This window comes from Podarcis melisellensis (genome assembly GCF_964234715.1).
Source record: "Podarcis melisellensis genome assembly, chromosome: 1".
Classification (NCBI taxonomy): Eukaryota; Metazoa; Chordata; class Lepidosauria; order Squamata; family Lacertidae; genus Podarcis; species Podarcis melisellensis.
Window position 1 is genome coordinate 127,031,834 of NC_138528.1, and position 22,272 is coordinate 127,054,105.

General features: G+C 44.1%; 1 protein-coding gene and 1 pseudogene across 3 annotated transcripts in view; one reads left to right on the forward strand and one right to left on the reverse strand.

The window, feature by feature from the left end:
* Nucleotides 1-2,029, forward strand: part of PARD3B (par-3 family cell polarity regulator beta) — a 582,358-nt gene extending 580,329 nt beyond the window's left edge. For both annotated transcript variants that reach the window (XM_081906208.1, XM_081906209.1), the window contains one exon: nucleotides 172-2,029. In XM_081906208.1, the coding sequence (XP_081762334.1) occupies nucleotides 172-535 (364 nt within the window). In that variant the 3' untranslated portion in view covers nucleotides 536-2,029. The remainder of the gene's footprint in view (nucleotides 1-171) is intronic.
* Nucleotides 2,030-19,676: 17,647 nt separating this feature from the next.
* On the reverse strand, nucleotides 19,677-20,580 carry LOC309378516 (transmembrane protein 11, mitochondrial pseudogene; annotated as a pseudogene). Its single transcript has 2 exons — nucleotides 20,306-20,580; nucleotides 19,677-19,909 (listed from the first exon to the last, which is right to left on the reverse strand). The product of its transcript is annotated as a transmembrane protein 11, mitochondrial pseudogene (transcript).
* Nucleotides 20,581-22,272: the final 1,692 nt, after the last annotated feature.

Sequence of the window (22,272 nt, forward strand, 5' to 3'; positions counted from 1 at the left end):
TTACCAATCTAGCAGCATGCATCTGCCAGGAAGTCTTTATTCTGTCTTGACTCACGTTGGCCAGTCGCTAGAGCTTGGTGGCTTTTCTTGTCCCAAACAAATGGGGAACTTCAAATGGAAGCGACGTGGGGGCTTTCTATTTACAGCTCTCTTCTTTTCTTTCCCTCCCAGGCATGGACCCATAGAACCCATGGAGTATATAGCAGGACAACGGGTGATGTATAAAGACAGAGATCTTCCTTATTATCAAGCTAGCCACCCACCAGTACATCTCTCCAAAGGGAGCTATGCTCTCCCACAAGATGGTCCAAGGGCAACAGAGATATGGTATCCTCAGTGTGGTCTCCCACAACAACCAGTAGGCCAGCACAAAGGACCCCTCCGCCAAGATGTGCCACCCTCCCCGCCTCAAGGCCACAGGGGGCTGCCTTATCATGAAATGGGCAGAACCGCTCATCGCCGAGCCGGCCCAGATCAGTACCAATACAGGCATCAAGATCCTAGGCAGAAGGACCCTATGACCGCGGCCGTATAGCCTAAAGCCGGACTCCTGTCGATATCTCACCTTGCAGCCGTTACCACTGATCTTGCCTACCCCAGGGGAGAGATGTCGTTTGAGCCTGTCCAGTTTGCACCCAGAACACGTTCGTGAACATAACTGCGAGCTCGCAAAAAGCGGTACAGTGACTTTTGGGTACCACCAGTATATCGGAGTGTGTGTTTTAACGCTTCCTCAAACATAGAAGGCGGCAGATGAAGAGTAAGCAGAATTTCTTCTAAGCACGCCTTAAAAGTGCTACTCAGGGCTGTTTGCAACAAAATACACAAGCACATGCTAGATGCCCACATTGCAGGGAACTATTTTGGACATTGTTTCAGAAAGAGTATTCCATGGGTGCCACTGTGTGTGCCCCCAGTATGGCAGACCCTTCTTTTCTATGACCTCTGATTGGATAATTATTTTAAGAGTGGAGATGGGCTCACGGTGTGCCCTGACATTTCTCTCTGTTGTCCTAGGGAAATACTGTTTTGCTCTCATCCCGGTCATATTTTTTAATTGCCCCTTCAGATATTCACTGTTTCTGTCCCCCTCTTCAGTTTTTGTCACATGGAGACCCTTTGAAGAATCTTATTTGCTCTCCCCAGTTGCCAACTCAGAGACGAAAGGGTTGTAGGGAGGGTGGCAGTGGCTATGTAAGACAATTTTGCCCCCAGCACCCAATTTTGCAGGAGTGGTAGTGGGAGTCTGCCCCTCCCGTACAAACAGTTGCTGGCCAGACAGGCACAGCACCCGGCTATCCTTGCATTGGCTTTTGACTTCAAAGTGTCTCCTGTGAAGCCTATTCTTCTTCAGATCCCACCCCAGGAAGGAAGGTCAGGGGATACCAGGACCCCTGTTGCCTGGCAGAAATTCTGCAGGGCTGCAGCACCCAGGGCTTGCTGAGCCTGTAGCAAAGGCTTCTGTTTTAAAATGGTGGATTATCAGATGGTCATTTTAAGAGAGAAGACAAAAACACAGTGAAGGGAGGAAGCTCAGGTGGTCCCTGGTCTTCCTCTAGTTTGCATTTCTGAGGGAGATGGTCCTGTTTGACTGCGGGGGACGTGGAGGGTCTTTTTGGTTCTGTTTATTTTTACTTGCCACCCTGTCTAACAAAGCCTCTGAAACTTGGATGAGCTAGGAATTCTGAGCAGCTCCAGTATCATTTTTTTAAAACACCCCCCTTTTTAAAAAAGTTAAAAATAAAAAAATAATCCTTTCCTTTGGATGGCTTTCAAGGCTATTTATTCCATAGCCTTTTTCCTTTCAAGGAAAAGACCTTGGGGCCTGGCCACAGAAGGAGCTGTTGGTTTCCTTTTGGTATGCAGCAAATTAACAGGATTCATTACACAGGTCGCCTCATAATTATTATATATTGCACAGAGGGGTCATCTACCAGGCACAGCCATTTATCATTTACCCTTTCTGAAATGGCTTCATTATACCCGCTGGCCCCTAGAGACTTGGCGCTTAGTGAATCTGTCACACACACAAATTTGTGTTGCTGCGTTTGAAAGGACGAGCTCCTCCATTGCCCATGAAAGGTTCTATGGTGTCGCATTGAACCCACTGGCCTAACATTGTTGTCACAAGTATTAATATTCATATAAGTAATTGATTTTTTGTTTGTTTGTTTAATATGAAAAGGAACAAAACCCAAACCTAACAGCTTCAGATTCAAAGTCCCTGAGTAGCAAATAGCAGGGTTGGGATCCAAGGTTGTGTGTCTCATAGCCTTCTCTAGGTCATTTACTCTCTAGGCAGGACTAAGCAGGAAACAGTTTAGCGAGGACAGTTGTGTTTCTACCATTAATTCCAACAAGAAATCGTCACCAGGGAGTGACTTTTCCCTGTAATTATTCTCAGACTGCTTGTTCCTAAAATGGCAAATACATATTATAGCCATGTAAAGGCCAATATCTATTTCCACCAGATGAATTTCAAGTGGCTCTGAATAAGTAAGCTGAGAGGCTGATATTTTTGGGAAATGTATCTGTATAAAATACCTTTAAATTTTGTCCAGTCCACTTTTAAATGAGCAGCTAAGTCCCTCCCAGTAAGTGCAGTCGTGTCTTCCTTAACATTTGCAGGCTTAAGTAGAGTGTGAACGTCGAATTGTTTACTCCTTGCTAAGCCTAAGTTCCTGTTGAATATCTTGTTTCATATCTGAACCAAGGTAAGATACCACACAGAAGACAGGAAATAATGGCCTGTTGTTATCACTGGTGTAGTGACTGGTCATCCAAACTAGATCAATCATGTTAAAATGTTACTTTCATTCTTCCGTCCTGGTTTGGTGGAGGGAGGACAAAGCTCTTCCTTGTTTCTCAAACTTGGGTCCCCAACTGTTGTTGGACTACAATTCCCATCATCCCTGACCGCAGGTCCTGCTAGCTAGGGATGATGGAAGCTGTAGTCCAACAACAGCTGGGCACCCAAGTTTGAGAAACACTGGGTGGAGTTCATTATGAAAAAAGAGATTGCTTTCTGTCTTCTGTGGCCCTGTGCCAGCCATTTTGCTGGTATTTACAGCTTCACCTGCAACAGTGGAAGTTACCCCAAATGTGTGACATTTTTTAGGTCACTTGGAATGCCTGGTGGCTCCCAAACAATATCTCTGTGATGAAATTCTTTGGCTTTATCCCTTGCCTTGTGAACTCTTTTGAAGAGTATGGAGGTGGACCTTCGTCTCAGGTGTATGCAGGCAATCATTTAATTGAGATAAGCTTCAACTTTGGATCTGAAGCAAAACTGATACTGAGAAGGCCACTCTCAAACAACCACCCCATTCATTTCCCCTTTGGGGTATTGTACTAGTGCTTCCCCCTCAAAGATTTCTGTAAATAGACCATATGTAAGACAGATGAAGATAGGCAGATGTTCCAGGAGTGCAGAAAGGCCACTAGGAGTGAGGTGAACATTTTAAAATGCACTTTGTACAAATATAACCTACGATACGTTGGATCCTCCAATAGAAGAAGCTAATGTTGATGACAGTGGCTTTATCTCTAGCCTGATCACAATTAAGGGAAGCTTTGGAAGATAAGCTCCTGCCTTATAAATCACCTGCCTCCTAACCCCTTTCTGGTGCCATTTCATTCCCATTCACAGAGATAACTGACAGCATTTCAGGAGCTAGGGATAAATCCAAATTGAATGGAAAGAGCCTGTCTGGATTATTTATGGCCTTTGAAGCTCGTGCTCAGTTGTTTTCCATGTAACATGAAACACCCTTCTAAAACTCCCATTGACTGCAGCGGCTCCATTTGGTAGGACAAGGCAGGTCAAGAGACGACCCTTCTCAGCTGTTAATCTTAGCCAATGGGGTATTCAACTATGCTTCTGATTTCAAAGCTATAGGAGACTTTTCCTCCTTTTGGTTTAAAAAAAATAGATGCAGTGCTATATAGATGCTTCATGCTTTGCTGAAAGGAGCAAAAACTCCTGGCCTGGTTTTGGGGGGACAGGAGCAAAGGAAACTGAATTGCATTCCCATCAGTCTGAAATGCCCCCATGCTTCTAATGGGGAGGGAGAGCAGTTGGCTGATTTAAGTGACTCACAGAAGAGTGTGGGTGTGGGTGTGTGCACACACGCATGTATATGTATATATATCCTGCTTCTCTGGAATAACGCAAAACAAACTATCGGCACCATATTGCAGACAAATGTGTAGCACACACACATATCACAAGGTGCTGTAGCTGGTGGATCAAAATATATATCACTTGCACGCAAAACAATTCCACACGAGCCATTAAGAAAACAAGTTGCTCTTTTCTCGCATGCGCCCGTATGTTTGCGAATATTAATGGATCTGAGAGGGTTCTTTGCTATTCACAAAGGCCTCGCGTGCTAAATGTCCGCGATAACGTGCCAATCTGACAGAAGCCATCGCAAGTGAATTTGGGTGGCTCTGATCTGCCCCTGTGGGATGCATTTTCACACGGAAGTTCAAAAATGGGCATCAGTGCGCTTGTTGATTAGGTTTGCCGTGTCAGCCCCACCCTGTGAAGAAGACAGGTGCCTCCTACCGCAGTCCCAATTTCCCCTTGCTTGAGAGATGAAGCTCAAGCCAACAGATATGGATGGATGACCAGATTCATGCCCGTATCCTGACAAGAGGTAGGGAGAACATGTCATATCATAAGCCACAAATATGAGCTGCACAACCCATCTATTCCTTCCCACCTTAACCCCCCCAAAGGGCTAAGAAGGAGCACATTGCAGTTGCTAGCCAACTGTGTGATATGCTTTCTTCAAAGGCTGGATCTTCAAAGGACAAGGCTCCCTTGCGAAGAGGGGCAAAGGTTTTGTGCATGCCAGCAGGGAAATCGTAAGGACAGCACTAGGGATGGGGGCTGCATAACACTGGTTTCAGACCATGCAGTCAAAACAGCTAGATACAGCTTTGTACATTTATTCCCCGAGTGCTGAGCTGGCTTCGGTATTGCATTTGGAACAGAAGCCTGGCTGAAAGCCCGCTGAACTTACTGGAAACATCAGTGTACTTTGGAGCAAATTCCTGTTGCATTTTTTAATTTAATTTTATTTTTGTTACGAAAACTAGATTTGACGCGTTAACTGTTGAGTGACTGGGTGCTCCGTGCAGACACCCAACAGTTCCCTGAACCATCTGTTGACATTATTAGCTGGTGGGATGGAGGATCAACTCTGACTGCAGCAACTGAAAGGGCGAGTAGTCCAAAAAACAAGGAGAGGCCCTGGAAAGTCGGCTTTCCAGATTCTCTTCAAAACCCCAACATTCCAAGTGCTACCCTTAGCCAGATATAAAGCTTCACGTGCTGCCTAATCTTTGTATACTGTTGAAATGCTACCTCCTTTCTTTCTGCCTTTTTAAAAACACTAGACGTTCCATGGTAGATGTGCTCTGGGGTGAACATATCCTCTCCCTTGTGGGAGCTAAGATGCACGGACAGCTTTCCCAGATCAGGCTCTCGCGTACAACTTTTTGCAAGAGCATTCTAGCCATCTGTGCACTTACTTGAGAGACGTTTGCCTCTCAGTGCAGAAACCAGAACCTTTTTCTTATACATACGTATTTTTAAGCCTTCATTCACAATACATCAATTTCAGATTATTTCTGGCGCAATCCCACGAACGGTAATGGGAATTGCTCGTTTGCACACCGCTGTCCTTTTCTATTATTTCTTGTTGTTGCGCATATGCGCCTATATTTGTGTGTGCTTTTTTAAAATTGTTTAAAAGTTTGGGAAATTTATTGGGGGGGGTTAAGAGATCATCTGGTACCACTGTTTCACCTTTTTTTTGTTACATATCACAATATAAATGCTGAACAGTTTTATTTTGCATTAAAATAAAGGCTTTAAGAACAATTGCCAAGGGCTCTTTTTGTCTGATCTTTTGATCCCCATCAACTGTGGTCAGCCCTCAACAGAGACGCTCTTTGAGAAGAAACATAATGGGGGGGGATGCAGGCAGTTGCGAGAATGGCTAGTTTCCTTCTTGCCATTGTTTTGCACACCACAAACCTCCAGGCTGCATTCATCCAGCGGCAGGATTAGCTCAAAACAGCTTCATTAAAGTGTGACCCCGAAATTCCAGATCTCCCCCAAAAATAAAACCTGATGCCAAAGTTCAGTACCATTTTTGTGCCACGAACCCTGAGTTTTTTGCCACCACACCACCCCAAACCAGGTAACTGACACAGCAAATCAGGGTCCCCAAATCCAACCTTGTCACATGTTAACGAAGCTGCTCAAAACTGCTTTTGTGAATGTCACAGATACCAAGCAAATCTAAGGATACCAGATTCAACTGAAGCCAGTAGTACCTTATTTATAGGGATTTTCTTGTCCCTTTTCCTGGTATATGTATAAACACCAATTTAGGAAGAAGAAGAGAACAAGAAAAGTTTGGATTTGATATTCCGCTTTATCACTATTCTAAGGAGTCTCAAAGCGGCTAACAATCTCCTTTTTCCCTTCCTCCCCCACAACAAACACTCTGTGAGGTGAGTGGGGCTGAGAGACTTCAGAGAAGTGTGACTAGGCCAAGGTCACCCAGCAGCTGCATGTGGAGGAGCAGGGAATCGAACCCAGTTCACCAGATTACGAGTCCACCGCTCTTAACCACTACACCACACTGGCTCTCCAATTGCTACCATTTGAATTAATTGCTACCATTTAAATAGACATACAGTACATCTCAGCATAGGGCAGAAGACTAACCTGATGAGCAACTTTCCCTGTTCCAGGATGGTTCTTCAATCCAGGCTTGGAACAGATGACTATCATCTGTGGAGTTGGGCAAACAGCTACCTGGTACTTCTGCATTATAGGCACTGTATCTCTGAATACCAGCCTCCTAGAAACAAGTGCAAGAAATGGCTTAAGTAGGACAATGGCTTAAGCACAGGGCATTAATTGCTATGGCACCATTAGCCCAAATGTAAAAATATGTTAAGGGACGCGGGTGGCGCTGTGGATTAAACCACAGAGCCTAGGACTTGGCGATCAGAAGGTCGGTGGTTCGAATCCCCGCGATGGAGTGAGCTCCCATTGCTCTATCCCTGCTCCTGCCAACCTAGCAGTTTGAAAGCACGTCAAAGTGCAAGTAGATAAATAGGTACCACTCCAGTGGGAAGGTAAATGGTGTTTCTGTGTGCTGCTCTGGTTCGTCAGAAGCAGCTTAGTCATGCTGGCCACATGACCCGGAAGCTGTACGCCGGCTCCCTCGGCCAATAAAGCGAGATGAGCGCCGCAACCCCAGTCGCCCACGACTGGACCTAATGGTTGGGTGTCTTTACCTTTACCTTTACAAATATGTTACTTGGGCTGACCCATAAAATTGCAGGTTGGATGGAAAAGAGAGCACCATATGTAGAGCTTTTTTCTGGGGGTACACATACCCCTAAACATTCTGTGAATCTTGAATTTGGCCTCATTGAGGTGCAGTATTTCAGTAAGAGTAGGAAAATGAGAGTACCCCTAAACATTTTTTTAGGGGGGGGCAAGCACTGACCGTATGTAACAGTAAATGTTGCAGAATATGTTCGAGTTGCTTCTGTTCTTTAAGGACAACCAGATAAATTGGGGAAAGAGAGTTTTTTAAGTATTGGAGGGGTTTTGTTTTTTACAAAAGTGAAAGCACGGTCAATTTACAGATATCAGAGTTGCAGAATAAGCAGCAAGCAATGTGCAATAGGGACACGGGTGGCACTGTGAATTAAACCACGGAGCCTAGGACTTGCCAATCAGAAGGTTGCGGTTTGAATCCCCGCGACGGGGTGAGCTCCCATTGCTCGGTCCCTGCTCCTGCCAACCTAGCAGTTCGAAAGCACCTCAAAGTGCAAGTAGATAAATAGGTACCACTCTGGCGGGAAGGTAAAGGGTGTTTCCGTGCACTGCTCTGGTTCGCCAGAAGCGGCTTAGTCATGCTGGCCACATGACCCAGAAGCTGTACGCCGGCTCCCTCGGCCAGTAAAGCGAGATGAGCGTCGCAGTCGGTCACGACTGGACCTAATGGTCAGGGGTCCCTTTACCTTTAATGTGCAATAGGAGTTCAGTGGGTTGGGAGGGTAATCAGGCAAAGAGAAAAAGGGTGACAGAAATGCACAAGAGCTTGTCACTGTTTTCAGTGTTCAGAAGATACATTTTCCTTCTGCATAAAATACATCGTTTCCAAACCGCCACTTCACTCTTCAGAAATATGGAATGGGCTTAATCATGTGACAGAGACATTGCATTCTAACATGAGTGGCTGCCAAGTTTAGCTCTCTTACCCTAAGCCTCTGTCACTTTTTACAGGAGTTTAGATGTGGTCTGGCATCGTCCAGCCTGGGACTGCTTTTTATCTGCCCAAATCCCTCATGTAGTCTCAGTTACATATAGATTACTTCCCTTCTGGTCTTGTAAGCTTCTGCTCTGTGGTTTGTAATCAGTAAAACCACCAAGCGAGGTTGTGGATGTTTTAAAAGTAGATACAGGGGGGGAAAGGGGACAGATTTCACACTAAAGAGAAGCAGTCAAGACAGATGTCAAAGGAATATATAATACAGGTCCACATCTTTGAACAGTTAGAGCCACTATTTGAGATGTTGCGGCCTGGCAAAAGCACCTCAAAGAAGCAGAAAAGAAAACGGAATCCTCTGTAGCAGTCAGTAAAGAGATTATTCCCACACTAAATAAAGCCTTTCTTCCTTTATGATATTCAGCGAACAAACTGAAGGATGGCGAAACCTCAGCCCTGGAACATGAGAAGGTCTTCAAATCTATCAAGGTTGTGACTGGATTCATTAAAACATATTCAGTGCTCAAGAAAATCCAGGACATATATATGCAGAGTTTGACATTTATACCCAAGGCACAGGCAACATTAAGTTGGTTTTAGCACATATTAAATGATAATCCGTGTAGACAGCAATTTTGAAGGGGATTTCTGTCAAGTGTGTTGCACTTTTAGCTAAATCTACATAGGTAGATAAAGCTCTAAGGCTTTAATTCCCCTTCTCCCCACCCCCACCCCCGCTAATGATATAAACAGATGAATCAAGAGAACAGGAAACAAAAGAAGTCTTTTAAGCACAAAGAACCTGGTGACTGTGCTTTTTTTCTTTTTAAGCTGCTCTTAAATCTGCTGTACTCCATGCTGCCTCTACACACAAAAACAGAAGCTTGGATGTTGAGATAAGTTAACAAGGACTTTGAGAGAAGAAAAGTCCCTGTCCCCTGCACAGGGGTCAAAGTGTCTCCTTGAACAATCTGCACGGCGGATGCTAAGGAAAGAGAGAATCCTTGAAAATTGCCTTCGCTTCAGCAGCAAGCTAAGGGTTGCGTTAAGAATCCCAGCCAAAAAAAAATGACAGCAAATCAGTGGACCGTTTAATCGTTGCACGGTGAGCACTCGTGCCATTTTCACACGTGATTGTGCACAAAGTTTTGGCTTGGATAATCTCTCTTGTGCAGCCAGAAACAGAAGGCTTTAGTGAGGCATTCAGTCTGAAGTGGTATGACCCAGGACTTGCAAACTCAGTAAGAGATAGGCAGTATACAGTATTTTTTGCTCTATAAGACTCACTTTTACCCTCCTAAAAAGTAAGGGGAAATGTGTGTGCGTCTTATGGAGCGAATGCAGGCTGCACAGCTATCCCAGAAGCCAGAACAGCAAGAGGGATCACTGCTTTCACTGCGCAGCGATCCCTCTTGCTGTTCTAGCTTCTGAGATTCAGAATATATTTTTTCTTGTTTTCCTCCTCCAAAAACTAGGTGCGTCTTGTGGTCTGATGCGTCTTATAGAGCGAAAAATGCGGAATCTCCCTGGGCATTATACAGATAGTGTGTTGCCAACTCACCTTAATTACATGGTGAGGGAGCATAAGATAAGCAGACCAGAAGGTGGACTGATGCTCTCTCATACCAGAATGCAGGGACAATACAAGTGGGATTGAACTTGAGGAGATGGAGATAGAGGCTGACAGATGAGCCCAGATGACTCAGCCAACATGCAGCTTCTGAGAGGCTGGGTTGTTGTTTTCCCCCCACCATGTCAATATACTGGTCTTATGCCCTATGTTTTAAATATAACAAGATGCCAGAAAGGTGAGCAACTTCTAGAATACTGTTCTGACTGAGCCCTTGGCCCATGTTATAAGAAAAATTCCAACATGCATGAGGCCTGGAAGAAGACAAGACTGGGATCACCAACAAAAAAGTTTGTAGCCGGAAAAGGAAACTGATGGAGTTTACCTATCCTGTTATATCCTGAGCACCCTAGTTTGAATTATAGTCTATAGACACAGAACTTTGTAAAAAGTTATTTGGCATGGCAGATCGAGTTGAATTGCGTGTGTCAGTGGCCGGAAGAGTTTCTACAATCTAGATTAATGTTGGTTTTTATTCGAAACAGTTCTCAAACATAGAAATACAAATTTCTTGAAGAAGTTGCAGCCCGTGGGACACAGCTACAGCTGGAGTGGCACAAACCTCTAGTGGCAATTATAAGGAGACCAGAAGCTTGAACAATTCCAACTTTGTTGTGCAGTTGCTGTAGGTGATTGCGCTACTAAAATCAAAGAGCGAGCACTAGATTGGTGTGATTTTTAGAAGGGATTCCACTATACATCCTCTGATCAAGCAGAAACAGACTATGGAGCACAATTTGTCCAGTCATGAACAACCTAAAACTACGGGGACCCACCTCAAAATAGCTCCTCATTTATCTCCTATGTCCTTAGGGAGAGAGCCAAGAGCTTTTAGCTGGAATTAGTTGAAACCTGGGGGCACAGACTGGAGGGCTGACCAGCTTGCTCTCTGGGGGGGCTTGAAGGGAGGAATGCTTGATGGCTCTCCGCGGATGTCCTACATAACTACTGTTCAGGGCTCTGCACCAGCCACAAAGTTCAGTGTTTTGGAAAACAGTCTGCATTAGGTGCTCTGCAAGCTGCCTGATTCAGCTTGGGGTTCATTTGAGTTCAGAATGTCCCTCTTTACTCTTAAGAGATTTTAAAACAGCTGTAACTTCCCCACACCATTTTGACAGAAGCAGATGAAATTTGCAGGCATATGTACCCCTTCAAAGTAGGCAAAGCCTGCCAAATTACAAGCAAGTACAGTGGAACCTTGGTTCTCAAACTTAATCCGTTCTGGAAGTCCATGCCGAAACCAAAGCGTTCCAAAACCAAGGCACAGTTTCCCATAGAAAGTAATGCAAAATGGATTAATCCGTTCCAGACTTTTAAAAACAACCCCTAAAACAGCAATTTAACATGAATTTTACTATCAAACGAGATCATTGATCCATAAAATGAAAGCGATAAACAATGTACTGCAGTCACACAACCAATCAATCAGTAGCTGAACTGGCTTCCACACAGTCACAAAAACAAAACAAAAAAGAAGCAAAAACGCAAATTTTTTTTAGCAAAAACAGACAGATCTCAGCGTAACACTCAAAGCAGAAGTGTGGCACTCAAATCGGAAGCATAACACATGGAGTGGAGCACATTCGGCTTCCAAAAAGAGTTTGCAAACCGGAACACTTACTTCTGAGTTTGCAGTGTTTGGGGTCAAAGTTGTTTGAGTACCAAGGCGTTTGAGAACCAAGGTACCACTGTAGGCCCCGGGGCTTTTATGCTAGACATTGTTACAGTTTGATTTTAAAGAAGGGGGGGGGCTTGTTTAACTTTATTATTAAAAACTAGGTGTATTTGGATAAAATTCAATGGCAAGGTTGCCATTTGTAAGGTGGTGAATCCTGCCAAAGTCAAGAAGGGTGGGGAGAATGAGAAAGGATCTGCTTCCCAGGTAAAATCATTCTGGTTAAAAGGGACCATGGAGTTCTCCCTTTCACCACTCTAAATTGTCTGTTGTCCCTTCCTCCATCACCCCAACCAGTTATGGTAAGCTTAAAGACACTGCTTTTGTTTGCAGCTGATGACTGTCTCCAGCATTTGCTGAAAATATCTGGATCACTGAGGATCACACAAACCTCTTCAAGAGTCCCCACTTCTACTTCCCCCTTGTACTGATCCTGCTTCACTTAAAACAAGCCAAAAAAATCCCTCAGAGGCTTCCCACTTCACCTTGGTTCTTGGGATTCATTCAAACATTGAGGCAGATTGTCAAGCAAATGTTTCAGATATGCTATAAGCTTCCAGTTCATTCTCAGCCAATGAAAACCAAACGCACATCATGCTTGTGGGATAAATATCAGCCTCATATAACCAGCATGCTTAGCACTAGTTAATGCATGAAAGAGTTAAGACCATAGAGTAGCAGTTCTGCCAAATGTAGCTAGGTCGCACAGCCCTCAGTTTGGGAGAAATGTTTGTCAAAAGTCTTTGTTCACTTTCTTCCACCATGTGAAGCCGACCGGAAAAGATATCTGCGCTGATCACTCTAAGCCCAGACCATGTGGCTTTAGCAAGTCATATTTGTGTTTCTCTAGAAACCTTTACCGATTTTGAAACATAAGTTTTGCTGCCTATGTTTTCTTGCTGTTGTATGGAAAAGCACATGAATATGACTTTGAGAGTTTGTAAGTAAACCACTATTAACATTTACCAAACATCGGTCTCTTTCGGTACCAAGGGAATTAAGGGAAAGATTTGGAAAGAAATTTAGAAGGGGATGTTTTAAAGATCTAACAGTCTATATTCCCATTCTTTACTTTGCTGCATGTTTTGTGATTTTAAATCTTTGTTGGGACTCTCACCAAAAAGTACTTGCCCCAAACCTGAATCTAGGCATACAGGGAATTCTCCTTTTATTCTCATTAACCAAACACCCCAAAGCAACAGTGCTTCCATTCGAACTTCTCACTGCTTGGGGAACTGCAAAGCTGAGAAGAATTATTTTCAATCAACTTCCTCTTTTCTGCTTATCTTCAATCTGAGCTTCCTGTACATAATTCTCAGGAGCCTGGTTGCATTATTCTGTATTTTCCTTCTCTTCCTGGGCTCTCCACTCCACTGGCACCAATTTGTTAATTAAACCAAAGACCAGGATATCTTTACTACCGGACATTTGCTTCCTCCTCTGTTATCAAATGCATACACTTCCCTAAGACACCTCTCTTCCTTCATGCCCCCCCCCACCAACTGTTCCTGTCTAACCCTTCTTCCTTTCCCCTTTCCTCCATCTTGTGTCATTAATTAGACTGCAAACCTGTAGGCAGGGCCTGTCGTATTCCTTGAAAAGTATGGTATATGCCTTTGCAGTTCAAACTCCTGGTGGAGATTGATGTCTGAAATAGGAAGGTGGCCAAGGAGGGGTGGGGTGGAATCAGAAAAAGAAACATACAAAGTATTCAAGTATAACCATATATCAAGAGTAAGAATGTAGAGAGTCTTGGATTTACTTCCCCCTTTAGTGGAATGGGACGCGGGTGGTGCTGTGGGTTAAACCACAGAGCCTAGGACTTGCCGATCAGAAGGTCGGTGGTTTGAATCCCTGCAACGGGGTGAGCTCCCATTGCTCGGTCCCTGCTCCTGCCAACCTAGCAGTTCAAAAGCACGTCAAAATGCAAGTAGATAAAGTAGGTACTGCTCTGGCAGGAAGGTAAACAGCCTTTCCATGCACTGCTCTGGTTCGCCAGAAGCAGCTTAGTCATGCTGGCCACATGACCTGGAAGCCGTACACCGGCTCCCTCGGCCAATAAAGCGAGATGAGTGCTGCAACCCCAGAGTTGGCCACAACTGGACCTAATGGTCAGGGGTCCCTTTACCTTTAGTGGAATGGGGTGTCCCACCAGCTGATCTGATCCAAAGGTTCAATTATATGGCATATGCTCTTGCAGATTTGAAATCCAGCAGAAAAGGAATTCAAGAATCTTACCTGCTGTAAAAAATTTTTTTTAAAAAACTACACATTGAGAGAAGGGGAGCACCATAGTAAAAGGCAAAATGCATATACAATGAGTGAGGTACACAGAATGCTACTGGAAGAAGCAAAGAACACCAGCGTTGAAGCAATGATTCTACAACATCAACTTCGTTGGACTGGTCATGTTGTGTGGATGCCTCACTATCATCTTCCAAAGCAACTACTCTATTCCGAACTTAAAAACGGAAAGCATAATGCTGCTGGTCACCAAAAGAGGTTTAAAGACTGTCTCAAGGCAAATCTTTAAAAAGGTAGTATAAACACCAACAATTGGGAAACACTGGCCTGTGAGTGCTCCAGTTGGAGAACAGCCTTTACCAAAGGTGTCATGGGCTTTGAAGATGCTCAAACTCAAGACGCAAGGGAGAAACATGGGAAGAGGAAGGCACGCTTGGCAAACCCTCACCATGAAAAACTCCCACCACAGTCACTTATGGACTCATTGTTAAAACTGTGTTTATGGAAGACAATCTTACTCGGCTACAAGTGATCGCCAAAGAAGAAGAAAGAAGTAACATAGAATTCACATTTTGGCTTTCCTTTGTTCTTCAAAAGACACAAGGTCCAAATCCAGGAGACAGAGAATACAGTAGTATTTCGGAAGTCAAACGGAATCCGTTTGGGTAATCCGTTTGGCTTCCAAAACATTCAAAAGCCGCGGAAGCCATGTCGGATGTTTGGAAGAAGAAGAGTAGAAGAGTTTGGATTTGATATCCCGCCTTTCACTCCCTTTAAGGAGTCTCAAAGCGGCTAACATTCTCCTTTCCCTTCCTCCCCCACTATAAACACTCTGTGAGGTGAGTGGGGCTGAGAGACTTCAGAGAAGTGTGACTGGCCCAAGGTCACCCAGCAGCTGTATGTGGAGGAGTGGAGACGCGAACCCGGTTCCCCAGATTACGAGTCTACCGCTCTTAACCACTACACCAAACTGGCTCTCAGGGTTCCAGAGACCGTTCGGAAACCAGAACACTCACTTCTGGGTTTGCGGCATTTGGGAGCCAAAACGTTCAACTCGCAAGGCGTTCGGGATCCAAGGTACAACTGTGCCCACCTATTGTAAACATACATTGTAGAGGGCATGCAAAGTACATGCAAAGCCAACTTTGAATGGTGTGGTTTACTGCTGGCTTGCTCTTTGACATGTGACATGAAGTCTGGCAACATCAACCCCACTGTGTGAGAATCCCTTGCAGATTACCGCGGTGTGTGGAGACGGGTAGTCAGGGAGGAGTGCAGAAAGAAGAAATGTCGGGGTGCATGTGCACTGAGAGAACTCCTCCATTGTCTCCCAAGACAGAGGAATGCCAGCCAGCAAGTTCCATCTGACATGGGGCTTAGAGGAGCAAGTCAACAGCAGGCTGAAGGGAGAGAGAGCTCTTTCCATTGGCTCTGCCTCCTTAACTTGCCACAGTGCCCTGCCCTCTTCTCTCAGAGTCTCCAGGGACCTGGTAACCCTCCGTAGAAACTTATAACTCCCGTTCCCAGGAGAACATCTGCATCTGAAAGAAAATAAATTTCTTAGGGAATCTGCGCCGTCAAATGAAAATGCAAAATCAGACACTCTGGGTGGATTCTATATAAAACCATGCCCTTTGCCTCCAGCACACAATGAATAATAATAATAAAATGATATAAAGAAGCAATGAACATTCAATGTTTCATATTTAAAATATGTTTTTGTGAGGGAAAACAATGGGGCATAGAAATGGAGCTGAAAGGTTCTCAAAGGATAATGCCAGCTACTGCAAGATGTTAGCGGCATTGTCATCCAGGTTTCAAGGCAGGTTTTTAATTTTCTCTTATGAATTGCAGCGGCTGGGGCGAACGCCGCCATGAAAATTCATTAGGAAAAGGGGGAAGTAAACTTGCACTAAGATCCGCTCCACTCTTTGAAAACTTTCCGCACTTGTTTTTAGGGGAGAGCGAGGTGGTCTGATCGCCGAAGAATTGATGCTTTTGAATTATGGTGCTGGAGGAGACTCTTGAGAGTCCCATGGACTGCAAGAAGATCAAACCGATCCATTCTTAAGGAAATCAGCCCTGAGTGCTCACTGGAAGGACAGATCCTGAAGCTGAGACTCCAATACTTTGGCCACCTCATGAGAAGAGAAGACTCCCTGGGAAAGAGCCTGATGTTGGGAAAGATGGAGGGCACAAGGAGAAGGGGACGACAGAGGATGAGATGGTGGGACAGTGTTCTCGAAGCTACCAGCATGAGTTTGATCAAACTGCGGGAGGCAGTGGAAGACAGGAGTGCCTGGCGTGCTCTGGTCCAGGGGGTCACAAAGAGTCGGACACGACTAAACAACTAAACAACAACAAGGTGGTCTTCCTGCCAAGCTTCACCTGAGTCAAGTGATAATCTACCCAGAAATGCTGCGAAATCAGGAGCTTCTTCTGTTTCATAGCAGCCCCCAGAGGGTATTTCTCCTCCTCTAGAAACAGGAAAGTGATTTGAAAAGATGACTTTGAAAATAATAAGAGAAATAACATTCTCACTGCATATTTCTCACTCGGAGCCTTAATTGTTGGCTTATCCAGGCAGAACAAGTGGAGCAGAAGCAGGTGAGAGCAGTAGCGGTTCCTTTTCTCGCTGAATCAGAGCATCCTGTTTAGCACTGATGTAATTTCTACCGTATTGAGTAAGTGGGAAAGTGATGTAATTTGCCTGGTTTATGGCCTGCTGTGAAGCGCAGGGGATCCATTTTTCCGGCATGAACATCCTCAAAACCCAAGCAAAGAACCACCTTTACAAGTTAGGGAAGACCAGACCAGTTGAAATCTGTTCCATGGCCACCATAGGTCCATTCCAACGGGGTTTTCCCCCTGAAGACTTTTCAAAAAGAATATGCGTGCACACACATACACAATTATCTAAATTGTATGCACTCTTCCTACAAAATAGCAGTTTTCAGGTGTTTCCATGCATTTCACCACTATAGCAGGGGGGGGTTTGCACACATTTTAAACTTAAAATACACCTCTTTGGGCACATTTTTGGGACCAAACTAGCATCTCGAAATCCGGAGAAATGCTTAATCCAACCGATAGCTGGGTGCCAATCCACAAACATGTCCAGGAATGTCAAATTGGCAATTAGGCAAGCACCATCACTATAGATACCTGTCTGTTTTGGTGTGCCTGTCCAGACTCTTCTTCTTGTTGTTGTTGTTACACCTGTTCTTAAATCTGTTTTAGACATTTTGTTGTTTTTAGATGCTTTAAACAGTTTTTAAATGTTTCAATAATGGTTTCTTTACTTTATATTTAAATTGTATTCATTGCAGAAGTGTTTGCCACCCTGGTCTGTTGCAAAATGTGGGGCCGAAGAATTACTCCTGTAATTCGCTGCCTGTAGCAGTTTCCCCTGGCCTGTTGCCTTCCAGATCTCGTTGGGCTCTCAGCTCCCATCAACCTCAACCAGCTTGGCAGATGGTCAGGATGGGAACTGGAGCTCAACAACATCAGGACAGCACCTATGGGATGGGGGATACCCTGCCCAGACCTCAGAGAAGTAACGGTCGCCAGTCGCTCAGCAAAAGGGCTCTTAACAGAATTTCTGGTTGAAAGAACAGGGGGAATAGAAGGCATCTTTTATTTCAAGTGTAGCCTGACCAAGCAACCGTGTGGGTAGATGAAAAAAAAATGGAGTCCTCTTTATCCTGAAAATAAGATACCTGCGCCAAATGAAAGAAATGGCGTTGCTGGCATATGAAGCCCTTCCTATCATTGTGAAGGAAATAATATATAATATATACCAATATACTTTAAATTCTTTAACTGAAATGCTTCAGCAGCCAGCCATTTCTTAGGAAATGCAGGGAGTGTTGATTCTTTTATTGTAAATGGAGCTTTACACTATCTAAAAAAGGTAAAGGACTGCTGACAGTTAAGTCCAGTCGCAGGCGACTCTGGGGTTGCGGCGCTCATCTTGCTTTACTGGCTGAGGGAGCCGGCGTACAGCTTCCGGGTCATGTGGCCAGCATGACTAAGCAGCTTCTGGTGAAGCAGAGCAGCGCACGGAAACACCGTTTACCTTCCTGCCGGAGTGGTACCTATTTATCTACTTGCACTTTGATGTGCTTCCGAACTGCTAGGTTGGCAGGAGCAGGGACCGAGCAATGGGAGCTCACCCCGTCACGGGGATTCGAACCACCGACCTTGGCAAGGCCAAGAGGCTCAGTGGTTTAGACCACAGCGTCACTGTCTACTCAGAAGTAAGTCCCATGGTATTCAGTGGAGCTTACTTCCAGGTAACTGGGCAGCCTTATGCTGCAATTTTAAGCATTTTACTCAGAAGTAAGTCCCACTGAGTTCAATAGAATTTACACTCTACTACTGTATGTCCCTGAGCATTGTCACAGATAATAATAATAATAATAATAATAATAATAATAATAATAATATTATTATTATTATTATTATTATTATTATTATTATTATTATTATTATATTGTACCTTCTTCCCTGACAGGGACTCAAGGCAGCTCACAGCTAAATTTTTATTTCATTCTATTTATGTGTGGATGGTGTTCTACACAATCCCTTTCCTCACATTTTTTTTTACAACAATCCTGTGAGGTAGGTTCAGTGGAGAGGTTGCAATTGACTCTAAGTGACTGGCAAATGTGCATATCAAATGTGTGTGGCGAGATCAAAAGCGGGGGAATCTTCCTAATGTCCCTATTTTCATCAGATAAATGTTGGAGGGTATGGCATATAAACAATAAAGGGGGGGAAACCTGCCCCTTCATAATACCCTGCTGTGGAATTTCAGTGGTAAAAAGGTAAGCTCTTGACTGGTGAAAATGCTAACTACTGCTTCATTTGCAGGTCATTGAAAAGGTCTGCTGTGGCCAATACGCACCCAAAAAAAACCACACAAATTGAAATTCCTTCTTTCCTCACAGATACCAGACCCATTAACTACAAACTCCCAAATTCGGGATCCTCGCCAAACCCGTACCTAAGTTTTGCAGTTTTTTGGGTGGGCTTTGGTAATATGGTGATTTGGTCCCACCTCCCAATATTTCTTATTTTTGCAATAATTCATTTGCTTTTTTATGGATCTTCTCAGTAGGTACCCATATCAATATAGGTATTAATAATAAAATAAAATAAAATAAAATAAAATAAAATAAAATAAAATAAAATAAAATAAAATAAAATAAAATAAAATAAAATAAAATAAATAAAATAAAATAAAATAAAATAAAATAAAATATAAAATAAAATATAAAATAAAATAAAATAAAATAAAATAAAATAAAATAAAATAAAATAAAATAAAATAAAATAAAATAATATTTTGGACCCCCTAGGCTCAGCACCATGCTCAGGGCATTGGGCAAGATTCAATCAGCCCCAACTTGGGCACTACCAAAAGGCTCTCACACAGACACAAGTGGTTGTTTGTTTGTTTGTTTGTTTGAAATTCTCATCCTTTAATGAATGGTCAGTGATAACTTTGAGCTGGTTCTGTAGAATACAATTAAACAATATACTTAAAGGTTTCTTCCTCTTAGGTTTCTTTCCATTCATTGACATTCCATTATTGACTTCCTTTTCACTGCAGATCCATGTCTGAGGTGCAAGAAAACTGAAAATTCCCTCGTCATGTTACCTTTGTTCTAAAATTAACAAAATATACATATATATGGATAAACCAAACTGCTTCCCAAGCACCACTTCAAGAAGAGAAGTTTAATGTCACTGTGGGAGACTTAATACACCCCCCGCCCCAAATCTTTGCGGATTTCTTCTTCCTCTGCTGCAATCATACGACATAAAGTTCATAAATCATCTTTATGCAGTACAACAGAGCAGCGAGTGCTATCGCGTTATGCCATCTTTTTTTGTGCAGGTTGTCCTTCCTCAACAAAACCACGGGAGTGAAGGAGGCGAGTGTGTGCAGAAGCAGGCCAAAGACTTTATAGGCATCATACTCCACTTGGTACTTGCAGCAGGGGTCGAATTGCCAAGAAATCTCATAGAGCAGGCATAGGCAAACTCGGCCCTCCAGATGTTTTGGGACTACAACTCCCATCATCCCTAGCTAACAGGACCAGTGGTCAGGGATGATGGGGATTGTAGTCCCAAAACATCTGGAGGGCCACGTTTGGCCATGCCTGCCACAAAGGCTGCAGCAGACTATGTTGAGGATGCCGGCAGGCAAAGAGATGTACAGTGGTACCTCTGGTTACGTACTTAATTCGTTCCGGAGGTCCATTCTTAACCTGAAACTATTCTTCACCTGAAGTACCACTTTAGCTAATGGGGCCTCCCGCTGCTGCCGCACGGCCACCGCGTGATTTCTGTTCTCATCCTGAAGCAAAGTTCTTAACCTGAGGTACTATTTCTGGGTTAGCGGAGTCTGTAACCTGAAGCGTATGTAACCTGAGGTACCACTGTAATGGGAGTAATCGACGGGAACAGCCGGGGTGTGTGTGAAAAGGCAGGCTGTGCAGCAGGCAGTCTCGTTCCCCAATATGCATGGGTTAAATCACAATGTATTTGTACTGAGCCTCCAAGGCCTGCTCCAGCTTCCACTCAAACAGGTCCACAGCATTCTTGCCATTGTAGATTTTGCAAACGACGTAACAGTCAGTGGCAGAAAAGGTGACCCTCTCCCTCCCGCTGGACCTGCCGGGGACCACGTGTCTCCTTCCCCATGCCGCCATCTTGGAGAGAGTCGCTTCGGAAAAATCGCATATAAGTGGTTTAAAACTGTTTTAAATATTGTGTTTTCATGTTGGAACCTACCCAGGGACCTTAGGGCGAAGAGCAGGTACATTAATTTTTGTTGTTTAGTCATCTAGTCATGTCCGACTCTTCGTGACCCCATGGACCAGAGCACGCCAGGCACTCCTGTCTCCCACTGGCTCCCGCAGTTTGGTCAAACTCATGCTGGTAGCTTCAAGAACAGTGTCCAACCATCTCGTCCTCTGTCGTCCCCTTCTCCTTGTGCCCTCCATCTTTCCCAACATCAGGGTCTTCTCCAGGGAGTCTTCTCTTCTCATGAGGTGGCCAAAGTATTGGAGCCTCAGCTTCAGGATCTGTCCTTCCAGTGAGCACTCAGGGCTGATTTCCTTCAGAATGGAGAGTTTTGATCTTCTTGCAGTCCATGGGACTCTCAAGTGTCTCCTCCAGCACCATAATAGAAAAGCATCCATTCTTCTGTGATCAGCCTTCTTTAAATTAATAATAATAAATAAGTAATATGGGGTCTGCATCTCCTGCTGGCGGGATGTCATTGCAAACCGGAGGCAGCCTCACCCTGATAACAAGCCCCATTAATTTCAATGGCAAAAAAGGAAGTCTCTGTGGGGCTTTAATGACAGGAACACGCTTAATTTCTTCTGTAAAACAACAAGGACTCTTGAAATGAGCTTAGCTCCCGGAGCCTCAATAATGAGAAGGCCTATCTCTAGGCTTGCCTTTCCTACTTGTCATAGGAGAGATGATAACAAGAGTCCTCCTTAATCCCCTGCCTTCCTTTGAAGACATTACAGAGTTGCTCTTCACTCCTGAATTAACCAGCTCAAAACAAAGGTCTTTTGTACCCACTTGCAGAGGGAGTGGCCCCCGTTGCCAGAGCCTGAGTTTTCTAAGGAACCTGGAAGAACACACTAGTAAAAATCAGACAGATATCCCGGTACAGTCCTCAGTTACTTGGAGGTGACTTCTAATTAAAAAAGTGGCATATGGTTAACCTTTCTCCAGCAATTCCCCCACCGTCTACCGCAATAAAAACGACTCTGATATCATAAAGCATTATGGCTTCATTTTCAGCCCCAGCACAAAGTGGCCGTAGAGATGTAAAACCTAAGATAGTGAAACAATTTCCATCAGCGACTCTCCCTTTATCTCTTGGTTTTATTATAGCTCAAAGTACTGACGCAAGGGGGGGAGGGAAATGGACTTGTTAGCAAATTATATGTTAGGTCTCAGTACAGATCCCATATTACACATCTTTAATGTCCATAACTAGCTGTAATGGACCTGACTGGTGCAGGGCTATCAGGGGCCCAGGAGATGCTTTATAATGGGCGAAAAAATGAACTGGGAACATCAAAGGGCAAACTCCACTCTGTCATGTATCTCGCTTGGTGACCTTGGTCCAGTCTCTACCTCCCAGCCAAACCTGCACCACCAGGTTATTGGGACAAACTCAGAGTGAAGGGGTGATAACCCTGTGTCCTCTGCCCTGAGCTCCTTGTGATAAGATCATCATCATCATCACAATTTATTATTTATACCCCGTCCATTTGGCTGGGCTTCCCCAGCCACTCTGGGCAGCTTCCAACAAAATATTAAAATACAGTACAGTGGTACCTCGGGTTAAGTACTTAATTCATTCCGGAGGTCTGTTC